Below are 17239 nucleotides of genomic sequence, written 5' to 3'. Positions count from 1 at the left end.
CATCATATAACACAGGACATACCTCCGTCTGCTTACTGGCCAGAGTACATCGTATAACCCAGGACATACCGCCGTCTACTTACTGGCCAGAGTACATCGTATAACCCATGACATACCTCCGTCTGCTTACTGGTCAGAGTACATCGTATAACCCAGGACATACCGCCGTCTGCTTACTGGCCAGAGTACATCGTATAACCCAGGACATACCTCCGTCTGCTTAGTGGCCAGAGTACATCGTATAACCCAGGACATACCGCCGTCTGCTTACTGGCCAGAGTACATCGTATAACCCAGGACATACCTCCGTCTGCTTACTGGCCAGAGTACATCGTATAACCCAGGACATACCTCCGTCTGCTTACTGGCCAGGGTACATCGTATAACCCAGGACATACCGCCGTCTGCTTACTGGTCAGAGTACATCGTATAACCCAGGACATACCACCGTCTGCTTACTGGCCAGAGTACATCGTATAACCCAGGACATACCTCCGTCTGCTTACTGGCCAGAGTACATCATATAACCCAGGACATACCTCCGTCTGCTTACTGGCCAGGGTACATCGTATAACCCAGGACATACCGCCGTCTGCTTACTGGCCAGAGTACATAGTATAACCCATGACATACCGCATTCTGCTTACTGGCCAGAGTACATCGTATAACCCAGGACATACCGCCGTCTGCTTACTGGTCAGAGTACATCATATAACCCAGGACATACCGCCGTCTGCTTACTGGCCAGAGTACATCGTATAACCCAGGACATACCTCCGTCTGCTTACTGGCCAGAGTACATCATATAACCCAGGACATACCTCCGTCTGCTTACTGGCCAGGGTACATCGTATAACCCAGGACATACCTCCGTCTGCTTAGTGGCCAGAGTACATCGTATAACCCAGGACATACCGCCGTCTGCTTACTGGCCAGAGTACATCGTATAACCCAGGACATACCGCCGTCTGCTTACTGGCCAAAGTACATCGTATAACCCAGGACATACCACCGTCTGCTTACTGGCCAGAGTACATTGTATAACCCAGGACATACCGCCGTCTGCTTACTGGCCAGGGTACATCGTATAACCCAGGACATACCGCCGTCTGCTTACTGGTCAGAGTACATCGTATAACCCAGGACATACCGCCGTCTGCTTACTGGCCAGAGTACATCGTATAACCCAGGACATACCTCCGTCTGCTTACTGGCCAGAGTACATCGTATAACCCAGGACATACCTCCGTCTGCTTACTGGCCAGAGTACATTGTATAACCCAGGACATACCTCCGTCTGCTTACTGGCCAGAGTACATCGTATAACCCAGGACATACCGCCGTCTGCTTACTGGCCAGAGTACATCGTATAACCCAGGACATACCGCCATCTGCTTACTGGCCAGAGTACATCGTATAACCCAGGACATACCTCCGTCTGCTTACTGGTCAGAGTACATCGTATAACCCAGGACATACCTCCGTCTGCTTACTGGCCAGAGTACATCGTATAACCCAGGACATACCGCCGTCTGCTTACTGGTCAGAGTACATCGTATAACACAGGACATACCTCCGTCTGCTTACTGGCCAGAGTACATCGTATAACACAGGACATACCTCCGTCTGCTTACTGGCCAGAGTACATCGTATAACCCAGGACATACCGCCGTCTACTTACTGGCCAGAGTACATCATATAACCCAGGACATACCGCCGTCTGCTTACTGGCCAGAGTACATCGTATAACCCAGGACATACCTCCGTCTGCTTACTGGCCAGAGTACATCGTATAACCCAGGACATACCGCCGTCTGCTTACTGGCCAGAGTACATCGTATAACCCAGGACATACCTCCGTCTGCTTACTGGTCAGAGTACATCTTATAACCCAGGACATACTGTACCACCGCCTGCTTACTGGCCAGAGTACATCGTATAACCCAGGACATACCGCCATCTGCTTACTGGTCAGAGTACATCTTATAACCCAGGACATACTGTACCACCGCCTGCTTACTGGCCAGAGTACATCGTATAACCCAGGACATACCACCGTCTGCTTACTGGCCAGAGTACATCGTATAACCCAGGACATACCTCCGCCCATCTCATAGTACAGAACGGACGGTCCAGGAACGGACCGTCTATGGGCAGCTGTACAGTGGGTTACATGGTCCTTCCCATTTAATAAGAACGAAACTAGGGATACTTTTAGCGATAATAAAGCTGATTCTGCAAATAAAGTCCCAAACTTAGTACACAGAGTAAAGACAAAATCAGGGAAGGATCTGTTGGCTATTAGAGGCTTTACAGTTTAGGAAGAGCGACATCTGGTGGATAGAAAGTAGTATTATACGATACAATTATAACGCGACTTTACATTTATATCGGGACTTATAACTCAAGGACCTAGCGCGAGTTACATGCCGTGCGCTAAACAATATGCAGAACTATGTGTACATCATATATACCTGTGCAGCACAGTAAGAGGCTGGCCAGAGTACATTGTATATACAGTACCTGTGCAGCACAGTAACAGTACAGCCAGAGTACATTGTATATACAGTACCTGTGCAGCAAAGTAATAGTCCAGCCAGAGTACATTCTATGTACCTGTGCAGCACAGTAACAGTACAGCCAGAGTATATTGTATATACAGTACCTGTGCAGCAAAGTAATAGTCCAGCCAGAGGACATTATATATACCTGTGCAGCACAGTAACAGTACAGCTAGAGCACATTGTATATACAGTACCTGTGCAGCAAAGTAATAGTCCAGCCAGAGTACATTCTATGTACCTGTGCAGCACAGTAACAGTACAGCCAGAGCACATTGTATATACAGTACCAGTGCAGCAAAGTAGTAGTCCAGCCAGAGTACATTGTATATACAGTACCTGTGCAGCACAGTAACAGTACAGCCAGAGCACATTGTATATACAGTGTCTGTGCAGCACAGTAACAGTACAGCTAGAGCACATTGTATATACAGTACCTGTGCAGCAAAGTAATAGTCCAGCCAGAGTTAATTGTATATACCTGTGCAGCACAGTAACAGTCCAGCCAGAGCACAACGTATATACCTGTGCAGCACAGTAACAGTACAGCCAGAGCACATCTTATATACCTGTGAAGCACAGTAACAGTACAGCCAGAGCACATTGTACTGTATATACCTGTGCAGCACAGTAACAGTACAGAGCACATCTTATATACCTGTGCAGCACAGTAACAGTACAGCCAGAGCACATTGTATATACCTGTGCAGCACAGTAACAGTACAGCCAGAGCACATTGTATATACCTGTGCAGCACAGTAACAGTACAGCCAGAGCACATAGTATATACAGTACCTGTGCAGCACAGTAACAGTACAGCCAGAGCACATCGTATATACCTGTGCAGCACCGTAACAGTACAGCCAGAGCACATTGTATATACAGTACCTGTGCAGCACAGTAACAGTACAGCCAGAGCACATTGTATATACCTGTGCAGCAAAGCAATAGTCCAGCCAGAGTACATTTAATATACCTGTGCAACACAGTAACAGTCCAGCCAGAGCACAACGTATATACCTGTGCAGCACAGTAGCAGTACAGCCAGAGCACATTGTATATACCTGTGCAGCACAGTAACAGTACAGCCAGAGCACATCGTATATACCTGTGCAGCACAGTAACAGTACAGCCAGAACACATTGTATATACCTGTGCAGCACAGTAACAGGCCGTCCAGAGCACATCGTATATACCTGTGCAGCACAGTAACAGTACAGCCAGAGCACATTGTATATACAGTAGCTGTGCAGCACAGTAACAGTACAGCCAGAGCACATCTTATATACCTGTGCAGCACAGTAACAGTACAGCCAGAGCACATTGTATATACAGTACCTGTGCAGCACAGTAACAGTACAGCCAGAGCACATCTTATATACCTGTGCAGCACAGTAACAGTACAGCCAGAGCACATCTTATATACCTGTGCTGCACAGTAACAGTACAGTCATGTAAGTTACCAGCAGTTATAGGTATACAGGTATCACTGCTGCAGCTATATATATATATACTATACCAGTCATGTAAGTTACCAGCAGCTATAGTTATACAGGTATCACTACTGCAGCTATATACACACTATACCAGTCATGTAAGTTACCAGCAGCTACAAGTATACAGGTATCACTACTGTAGCTATATATATATATATATATATATATATATATATATATATATATATATATATATATATATATATATATATATATATATATACTATAACAGTCATGTAAGTTACCAGCAGCTATAATATACTATACCAGTCATGTAAGTATACAGGTATCACTATTGCAGCTATATATATATATATATATATATATATATATATATCTATATATATATATATATATATATATATATATATATATATATATATATATATATATATATATAGATATATATATATATCTATAGATATATATATATATATATATATATATATATCTATAGATATATATCTATATATATATATATATATATCTATATATATATATATATATATATAGATATATATATAGATATATATATATATATACACACACACACTATACCAGTCATGTATCCAGCAGCTATAGGTGTACAGGTATCACTACTGCAGGTATATATATATACATATATATATATACTATACCAGTCATGTAAGTTACCAGCAGCTATAGGTATACAGGTATCACTACTGCAGCTATATATACTATACCAGTCATGCAAGTTACCAGCAGCTATAAGTATACAGGTATCACTATTGCAGCTATATATATATATATATATATATATATATATATATATATATATATATATATACATGCATACTATACCAGCCATGTAAGTTACCAGCAGCTATAAGTATACAGGTATCACTACTGCAGATATATATATATATATATATATATATATATATATATATATATATATATATATATATATATATATATATATATATATATATATATACTTTACCATTCATGTAAGTTACCAGCAGCTATAAGTATACAGGTATCAGTGCTGCAGAAACATACCGTATATATATATATATACATATACACATACTATACCAGTCATGTAAGTTACCAGCAGCTATAGGTATACAGGTATCACTACTGCAGCTATATATATATATATATATATATATATATATATATACTATACCAGTCATGTAAGTTACCAGCAGCTATAGGTATACAGGTATCACTGCTGCAGCTATATATATATATATATATATATATATATATATATATATATATATATATATATATATATATATATACTATACCAGTCATGTAAGTATACAGGTATCACTGGTGGGGATCCTGGACACAGATTACAGGATGCACACAACATACAGTAGATCAGCTCTGTATACTACAGGACAGTAGAACTGCCTGTACCTTCTCCAGTCGGTGAATGTAATCCCTCTCCAGCCTCTCTTCTGCTTGCTTTAGGCCCAGCTCTTGGTCTGCCAGTGGGGAGTCCTCTGTAGACATCTCAGTGCCAGGACTGCTTTCTGTAGTTTTACCTAGATGACAAGGAGCAATGTGCACACAAGAATAATAGGTCAGAGCTTGCCATAGAATACAGCATACATGCCAAGTCTCCCTAACTCCCTGACATTGTCTAACAATCTCCCTGATTTCACCTTGCTCCTATTATGTAGCTGTGATATACCTGTGGAAAGGAAATCAGAGACATATACAGTACATTGAAATGGGTTGATAGGTGACATGTCCCATCACAATGGTCCCTATGGCTCCTGTACAGTACATGTATTTTCACCTGTTTCTTGTGGCCACTTATATGGGATAACATGTAGTAAATATTGGAGGTTGATTAGTGTTAATCAAGTATTAATAAATTACACGACTAATTCCATAGCATGTGACACATCTGTGTATACCCCAATCAAAAATTTTATGTATTGTGTATACCCCAATCATATACTGTATGTAATACTGGTACACTATGTAATAACGTGTATACCCCAATCATATCCTGTATGTAATACTGGTACACTACGGAATAACGTGTATACCCCAATCATATCCTGTATGTAATACTGGTACACTATGTAATAATGTGTACATCCCAATCATATACTGTATATATAATACTGGTACACTATGTAATAATGTGTATACCCCAATCATATCCTGTATGTAATACTGGTACACTATGTAATAATGTGTACATCCCAATCATATACTGTATATATAATACTGGTACACTATGTAATAATGTGTATACCCCAATCATATACTGTATATATAACACTGGTACACTAAGTAATAATGTGTATACCCCAATCATATACTGTATATATAATACTGGTACATTATGTAATAATGTGTATACCCCAATCATATACTGTATATATCATACTGGTACACTATGGGATAATGTGTATACCCCAATCATATCCTGTATGTAATACTGGTACACTATGTAATAATGTGTATACCCCAATCATATCCTGTATGTAATACTGGTACACTGTGTAATAATGTGTATACCCCAATCATATCCTGTATGTAATACTGGTACACTGTATAATGATGTGTATTCCCCAATCATATACTGTATATATAATACTGGTACACTATGTAATAATGTGTATACCCCAATCATATACTGTATATATCATACTGGTACACTATGTAATAATGTGTATACCCCAATCATATACTGTATGTAATACTGGTACACTATGTAATAATGTGTATTCCCCAATCATATACTGTATATATATAATACTGGTACACTATGTAATAATGTGTATACCCCAATCATATACTGTATATATCATACTGGTACACTATGTAATAATGTGTATACCCCAATCATATACTGTATATATAATACTGGTACACTATGTAATAATGTGTATTCCCCAATCATATACTGTATATATATAATACTGGTACACTATGTAATAATGTGTATACCCCAATCATATACTGTATATATAACACTGGTACACTAAGTAATAATGTGTATACCCCAATCATATACTGTATATATAATACTGGTACACTGTGTAATAATGTGTATACCCCAATCATATACTGTATATATCATACTGGTACACTATGGGATAATGTGTATACCCCAATCATATCCTGTATGTAATACTGGTACACTGTGTAATAATGTGTATACCCCAATCATATCCTGTATGTAATACTGGTACATTATGTAATAATGTGTATACCCCAATCATATACTGTATATATCATACTGGTACACTATGGGATAATGTGTATACCCCAATCATATCCTGTATGTAATACTGGTACACTATGTAATAATGTGTATACCCCAATCAAACATGTTATGTAATACTGGTACACTATGTAATAATGTGTATACCCCAATCATATACTGTATATGATACTGGTACACTATGTAATAATGTGTATACCCCAATCATATACTGTATATATCATACTGGTACACTATGGGATAATGTGTATACCCCAATCATATCCTGTATATATCATACTGGTACACTATGTAATAATGTGTATACCCCAATCATATACTGTATATATAATACTGGTACACTGTGTAATAATGTGTATACCCCAATCATATACTGTATATATCATACTGGTACACTATGGGATAATGTGTATACCCCAATCATATCCTGTATATATCATACTGGTACACTATGTAATAATGTGTATACCCCAATCATATACTGTATATATAATACTGGTACACTATGTAATAGTGTGTATACCCCAATCATATACTGTATATATAACACTGGTACACTATGTAATAGTGTGTATACCCCAATCATATACTGTGTATATATAATACTGGTACAATATGTAATAGTGTGTATACCCCAATCATATACTGTATATATAATACTGGTACACTATGTAATAATGTGTATAACCCAATCATATACTGTATATATAATACTGATACACTATGTAATAATGTGTATACCCCAATCATATACTGTATATATCATACTGGTACACTATGGGATAATGTGTATACCCCAATCATATCCTGTATATATCATACTGGTACACTATGTAATAATGTGTATACCCCAATCATATACTGTATATATAATACTGGTACACTAAGTAATAATGTGTATACCCCAATCATATACTGTATATATCATACTGGTACACTATGGGATAATGTGTATACCCCAATCATATCCTGTATATATCATACTGGTACACTATGTAATAATGTGTATACCCCAATCATATACTGTATATATAATACTGGTACACTATGTAATAGTGTGTATACCCCAATCATATACTGTATATATAATACTGGTACACTATGTAATAGTGTGTATACCCCAATCATATACTGTGTATATATAATACTGGTACAATATGTAATAGTGTGTATACCCCAATCATATACTGTATATATAATACTGGTACACTATGTAATAATGTGTATAACAAAATCATATACTGTATATATAATACTGATACACTATGTAATAATGTGTAAATCCCAATCATATACTGTATATATATATAATACTGGTACACTATGTAATTGTGTGTATACCCCAATCATATACTGTACATATAATACTTGTACACTATGTAATAATGTGTATACCCCAATCATATACTGTATATACTGTATAATACTGGTACACTATGTAATAATGTGTACATCCCAATCCTATACTGGTACACTATGTAATAATGTGTATACCCCAATCATATACTGTATATATATACTGGTACACTATGTAATAATGTGTATACCCCAATAAAAAATTGTATGTAATACTGGTACACTATGTCATAATGTGTATACCCCAATCAAAAATTGTATGTAATACTTGTACACTATGTAATAATGTGTATACCCCAATCATATACTGTATATATAATACTGGTACACTGTGTAATAATGTGTATACCCCAATCATATACTGTATATATAATACTGGTACACTGTTTAATAATGTGTATACCCCAATCATATCCTGTATGTAATACTGGTACGCTATGTAATAATGTGTATTCCCCAATCATATCCTGTATGTTATACTGGTACACTATGTAATAACGTGTACATCCCAATCATATACTGGTACACTATGTAATAGTGTGTATACCCCAATCATATACTGCAGGGGTCCTCAAACTATTTTGCTCTGGGACCCCATCAGACAATAAAAATAATTACGGGTCCCCAGAAAGTTACTGCAGAAGATCACATAACATGTATAGTCATCAGAGAGCACCTGCATGACAGCATTGTGGAGGCATAACATGATAGGAAGAGTCTAAAATAAACAATTCAACAGATTTTTGAATAGTTGCAACCCCATACTGAGAAGGTCGGGACCCACTTGGGGGTCAGGACCCACAGTTTGAGAACCGCTGATATACTGTATATATAATACTGGTACACTATGTAATAATGTGTATACTCCAATCATATACTGTATATATAATACTGGTACACTATGTAATAATGTGTATACCCCAATCATATACTGTATATATCATACTGGTACACTATGGGATAATGTGTATACCCCAATCATATCCTGTATGTATAATACTGGTACACTATGTAATAATGTGTATACCCCAATCATATACTGTATGTATAATACTGGTACACTATGTAATAGTGTGTATACCCCAATCATATCCTGTATGTAATACTGGTACGCTATGTAATAATGTGTATTCCCCAATCATATCCTGTATGTAATACTGGTACACTATGTAATAACGTGTACATCCCAATCATATCCTGTATATATAATACTGGTACACTATGTAATAATGTGTATACCCCAATCATATCCTGTATGTAATACTGGTACACTACGGAATAACGTGTATACCCCAATCATATCCTGTATGTAATACTGGTACACTGTGTAATGATGTGTATTCCCCAATCATATACTGTATATATAATACTGGTACACTATGTAATAATGTGTATACCCCAATCATATACTGTATATATAACACTGGTACACTAAGTAATAATGTGTATACCCCAATCATATACTGTATATATAATACTGGTACACTGTGTAATAATGTGTATACCCCAATCATATACTGTATATATCATACTGGTACACTATGGGATAATGTGTATACCCCAATCATATCCTGTATGTAATACTGGTACACTGTGTAATAATGTGTATACCCCAATCATATCCTGTATGTAATACTGGTACATTATGTAATAATGTGTATACCCCAATCATATACTGTATATATCATACTGGTACACTATGGGATAATGTGTATACCCCAATCATATCCTGTATGTAATACTGGTACACTATGTAATAATGTGTATACCCCAATCAAACATGTTATGTAATACTGGTACACTATGTAATAATGTGTATACCCCAATCATATACTGTATATGATACTGGTACACTATGTAATAATGTGTATACCCCAATCATATACTGTATATATCATACTGGTACACTATGGGATAATGTGTATACCCCAATCATATCCTGTATATATCATACTGGTACACTATGTAATAATGTGTATACCCCAATCATATACTGTATATATAATACTGGTACACTATGTAATAGTGTGTATACCCCAATCATATACTGTATATATAATACTGGTACACTATGTAATAGTGTGTATACCCCAATCATATACTGTGTATATATAATACTGGTACAATATGTAATAGTGTGTATACCCCAATCATATACTGTATATATAATACTGGTACACTATGTAATAATGTGTATAACCCAATCATATACTGTATATATAATACTGATACACTATGTAATAATGTGTATACCCCAATCATATCCTGTATATATCATACTGGTACACTATGTAATAATGTGAATACCCCAATCATATACTGTATATATAATACTGGTACACTAAGTAATAATGTGTATACCCCAATCATATACTGTATATATCATACTGGTACACTATGGGATAATGTGTATACCCCAATCATATCCTGTATATATCATACTGGTACACTATGTAATAATGTGTATACCCCAATCATATACTGTATATATAATACTGGTACACTATGTAATAGTGTGTATACCCCAATCATATACTGTATATATAATACTGGTACACTATGTAATAGTGTGTATACCCCAATCATATACTGTGTATATATAATACTGGTACAATATGTAATAGTGTGTATACCCCAATCATATACTGTATATATAATACTGGTACACTATGTAATAATGTGTATAACCCAATCATATACTGTATATATAATACTGATACACTATGTAATAATGTGTAAATCCCAATCATATACTGTATATATATAATACTGGTACACTATGTAATTGTGTGTATACCCCAATCATATACTGTACATATAATACTTGTACACTATGTAATAATGTGTATACCCCAATCATATACTGTATATACTGTATAATACTGGTACACTATGTAATAATGTGTACATCCCAATCCTATACTGGTACACTATGTAATAATGTGTATACCCCAATCATATACTGTATATATATACTGGTACACTATGTAATAATGTGTATACCCCAATAAAAAATTGTATGTAATACTGGTACACTATGTCATAATGTGTATACCCCAATCAAAAATTGTATGTAATACTGGTACACTATGTAATAATGTGTATACCCCAATCATATACTGTATATATAATACTGGTACACTGTGTAATAATGTGTATACCCCAATCATATACTGTATATATAATACTGGTACACTGTGTAATAATGTGTATACCCCAATCATATCCTGTATGTAATACTGGTACGCTATGTAATAATGTGTATTCCCCAATCATATCCTGTATGTTATACTGGTACACTATGTAATAACGTGTACATCCCAATCATATACTGGTACACTATGTAATAGTGTGTATACCCCAATCATATACTACAGGGGTCCTCAAACTATTTTGCTCTGGGACCCCATCAGACAATAAAAATAATTACGGGTCCCCAGAAAGTTACTGCAGAAGATCACATAACATGTATAGTCATCAGAGAGCACCTGCATGACAGCATTGTGGAGGCATAACATGATAGGAAGAGTCTAAAATAAACAATTCAACAGATTTTTGAATAGTTGCAACCCCATACTGAGAAGGTCGGGACCCACTTGGGGGTCAGGACCCACAGTTTGAGAACCGCTGATATACTGTATATATAATACTGGTACACTATGTAATAATGTGTATACTCCAATCATATACTGTATATATAATACTGGTACACTATGTAATAATGTGTATACCCCAATCATATACTGTATATATCATACTGGTACACTATGGGATAATGTGTATACCCCAATCATATCCTGTATATATCATACTGGTACACTATGTAATAATGTGTATACCCCAATCATATACTGTATGTATAATACTGGTACACTATGTAATAGTGTGTATACCCCAATCATATCCTGTATGTAATACTGGTACGCTATGTAATAATGTGTATTCCCCAATCATATCCTGTATGTAATACTGGTACACTATGTAATAACGTGTACATCCCAATCATATCCTGTATATATAATACTGGTACACTATGTAATAATGTGTATACCCCAATCATATCCTGTATGTAATACTGGTACACTACGGAATAATGTGTACATCCCAATCATATACTGTATATATAATACTGGTACACTATGTAATAATGTGTATACCCCAATCATATACTGTATATATAATACTGGTACACTATGTAATAATGTGTATACCCCAATCATATACTGTATATATAATACTGGTACACTATGTAATAATGTATATACCCCAATCATATACTGTATACATAATACTGGTACACTATGTAATAATGTGTATACCCCAATCAAAAATTGTATGTAATACTGGCACACTATGTAATAATGTGTATACCCCAATCAAAAATTGTATGTAATACTGGTACACTATGTAATAATGTGTATACCCCAATCAAAAATTGTATGTAATACTGGTACACTATGTAATAATGTGTATACCCCAATCATATACTGTATATTATACCGGTACACTATGTAATATTGTGTATACCCAATCATATACTGTATATAATACTGGTACACTATGTAATAATGTGTACACCCCAAACCTATACTGTATGTAATACTGGTACACTATGTAATAATGTGTACACCCCAATCATATACTGTATATATAATACTGGTACACTATGTAATAATGTGTAAATCCCAATCATATCCTGTATGCAATACTGGTACACTATGTAATAATGTGTATTCCCCAATCATATACTGTATATATAATACTGGTACACTATGTAATAATGTGTATACCCCAATCATATCCTGTATGTAATACTGGTACACTGTGTAATAATGTGTATACCCCAATCATATCCTGTATGTAATACTGGTACACTGTGTAATAATGTGTATACCCCAATCATATCCTGTATGTAATACTGGTACACTGTGTAATAATGTGTATACCCCAATCATATCCTGTATGTAATACTGGTACACTATGTAATAATGTGTATACCCCAATCATATCCTGTATGTAATACAGGTACACTATGTAATAATGTGTATACCCCAATCATATACTGTATATATAATACTGGTACACTATGTAATAATGTGTAAATCCCAATCATATCCTGTATGTAATACTGGTACACTATGTAATAATGTGTATACCCAATCATATACTGTATAAAATACTGGTACACTGTGTAATAACGTGTATTCACCAATCATATACTGTATATAATACTGGTACACTGTGTAATAACGTGTATTCCCCAATCATATCCTGTATGTAATACTGGTACACTATGTAATAATGTGTATACCCCAATCATATCCTGTATGTAATACTGGTACACTGTGTAATAACGTGTATAGCCCAATCATATCCTGTATGTAATACTGGTACACTGTGTAATAACGTGTATACCCCAATCATATCCTGTATGTAATACTGGTACACTGTGTAATAACGTGTATTCCCCAATCATATCCTGTATGTAATACTGGTACACTGTGTAATAACGTGTATACCCCAATTATATCCTGTATGTAATACTGGTACACTGTGTAATAACGTGTATTCCCCAATCATATCCTGTATGTAATACTGGTACACTATGTAATAATGTGTATTCCCCAATCATATCCTGTATGTAATACTGGTACACTGTGTAATAATGTGTATACTCCAATCATATCCTGTATATGATACTGGTACACTATGTAATAACGTGTATACCCAATCATATACTGTATATAATACTGGTACACTATGTAATAACGTGTATTCCCCAATCATATCCTGTATGTAATACTGGTACACTGTGTAATAATGTGTATACCCCAATCATATCCTGTATATGATACTGGTACACTATGTAATAATGTGTATACCCCAATCATATACTGTATATATAATACTGGTACACTGTGTAATAACGTGTATTCCCCAATCATATCCTGTATGTAATACTAGTACACTGTGTAATAAAGTGTATACCCCAATCATATCCTGTATGTAATACTGGTACACTGTGTAATAACGTGTATTCCCCAATCATATACTGTATGTAATACTGCTACACTGTGTAATAACGTGTATTCCCCAATCATATCCTGTATGTAATACTGGTACACTGTGTAATAACGTGTATACCCCAATCATATCCTGTATATATAATACTGGTACACTATGTAATAATGTGTATACCCCAATCATATCCTGTATGTAATACTGGTACACTGTGTAATAACGTGTATACCCCAATCATATCCTGTATGTAATACTGGTACACTGTGTAATAACGTGTATTTCCCAATCATATCCTGTATGTAATACTAGTACACTGTGTAATAACGTGTATACCCCAATCATATCCTGTATGTAATACTGGTACACTGTGTAATAACGTGTATTCCCTAATCATATACTGTATGTAATACTGGTACACTGTGTAATAACGTGTATTCCCCAATCATATCCTGTATGTAATACTGGTACACTGTGTAATAACGTGTATTCCCCAATCATATACTGTATGTAATACTGGTACACTGTGTAATAACGTGTATACCCCAATCATATCCTGTATGTAATTCTGGTACACTGTGTAATAACGTGTATACCCCAATCATATCCTGTATGTAATACTGGTACACTGTGTAATAACGTGTATTCCCCAATCATATCCTGTATGTAATACTGGTACACTGTGTAATAACGTGTATTCCCCAATCATATCCTGTATGTTATACTAGTACACTGTGTAATAACGTGTATACCCCAATCATATCCTGTATGTAATACTGGTACACTGTGTAATAACGTGTATTCCCCAATCATATCCTGTATGTAATACTGGTACACTGTGTAATAACGTGTATTCCCCAATCATATCCTGTATGTAATACTGGTACACTATGTAATAATGTGTATACCCCAATCATATCCTGTATGTAATACTGGTACACTGTGTAATAACGTGTATACCCCAATCATATCCTGTATGTAATACTGGTACACTGTGTAATAACGTGTATTCCCCAATCATATCCTGTATGTAATACTGGTACACTGTGTAATAATGTGTATACCCTAATCATATCCTGTATGTAATACTGGTACACTGTGTAATAACGTGTATTCCCCAATCATATCCTGTATGTAATACTAGTACACTGTGTAATAACGTGTATACCCCAATCATATCCTGTATGTAATACTGGTACACTGTGTAATAACGTGTATTCCCCAATCATATACTGTATGTAATACTGGTACACTGTGTAATTACGTGTATTCCCCAATCATATCCTGTATGTAATACTGGTACACTGTGTAATAATGTGTATACCCCAATCATATCCTGTATATATAATACTGGTACACTGTGTAATAACGTGTATTCCCCAATCATATCCTGTATGTAATACTAGTACACTGTGTAATAACGTGTATACCCCAATCATATCCTGTATGTAATACTGGTACACTGTGTAATAACGTGTATTCCCCAATCATATACTGTATGTAATACTGGTACACTGTGTAATTACGTGTATTCCCCAATCATATCCTGTATGTAATACTGGTACACTGTGTAATAGTGTGTATACCCCAATCATATACTGTATGTAATACTGGTACACTGTGTAATAACGTGTATACCCCAATCATATCCTGTATGTAATACTGGTACACTGTGTAATAACGTGTATTCCCCAATCATATCCTGTATGTAATACTGGTACACTGTGTAATAACGTGTATACCCCAATCATATCCTGTATGTAATACTGGTACACTGTGTAATAGTGTGTATACCCCAATCATATACTGTATGTAATACTGGTACACTGTGTAATAACGTGTATACCCCAATCATATCCTGTATGTAATACTGGTACACTGTGTAATAACGTGTATTCCCCAATCATATACTGTATATATAATACTGGTACACTATGTAATAATGTGTATAACCCAATCATATACTGTATGTAATACTGGTACACTGTGTAATTACGTGTATTCCCCAATCATATCCTGTATGTAATACTGGTACACTGTGTAATAACGTGTATTCCCCAATCATATCCTGTATGTAATACTGGTACACTGTGTAATAACGTGTATTCCCCAATCATATCCTGTATGTAATACTGGTACACTATGTAATAATGTGTATACCCCAATCATATCCTGTATGTAATACTGGTACACTGTGTAATAACGTGTATACCCCAATCATATCCTGTATGTAATACTGGTACACTGTGTAATAACGTGTATTCCCCAATCATATCCTGTATGTAATACTGGTACACTGTGTAATAATGTGTATACCCTAATCATATCCTGTATGTAATACTGGTACACTGTGTAATAACGTGTATTCCCCAATCATATCCTGTATGTAATACTAGTACACTGTGTAATAACGTGTATACCCCAATCATATCCTGTATGTAATACTGGTACACTGTGTAATAACGTGTATTCCCCAATCATATACTGTATGTAATACTGGTACACTGTGTAATTACGTGTATTCCCCAATCATATCCTGTATGTAATACTGGTACACTGTGTAATAATGTGTATACCCCAATCATATC

The 17239-nt window shown here is 35.6% G+C and overlaps 1 protein-coding gene across 3 annotated transcripts in view; it reads right to left on the bottom strand.

The window, feature by feature from the left end:
• TUT4 (terminal uridylyl transferase 4) overlaps window positions 1-17239 on the bottom strand; it is a 252242-nt gene that overhangs the window by 193355 nt on the left and 41648 nt on the right. For all 3 annotated transcript variants that reach the window (XR_014454570.1, XM_083157930.1, XM_083157931.1), the window contains exon 3: window positions 5450-5577. Coding sequence is in view for 2 of the 3 variants with exons in the window: in XM_083157930.1 (XP_083014056.1) it covers window positions 5450-5577 (128 nt within the window). In the remaining variant the exon portion in view is untranslated. The remainder of the gene's footprint in view (window positions 1-5449; window positions 5578-17239) is intronic.

Source organism: Crinia signifera, chromosome 8 (assembly GCF_055691185.1).
Source record: "Crinia signifera chromosome 8, ASM5569118v1, whole genome shotgun sequence".
NCBI lineage: Eukaryota > Metazoa > Chordata > Amphibia > Anura > Myobatrachidae > Crinia > Crinia signifera.
This window is presented reverse-complemented; position numbering and strand designations above follow the sequence as displayed.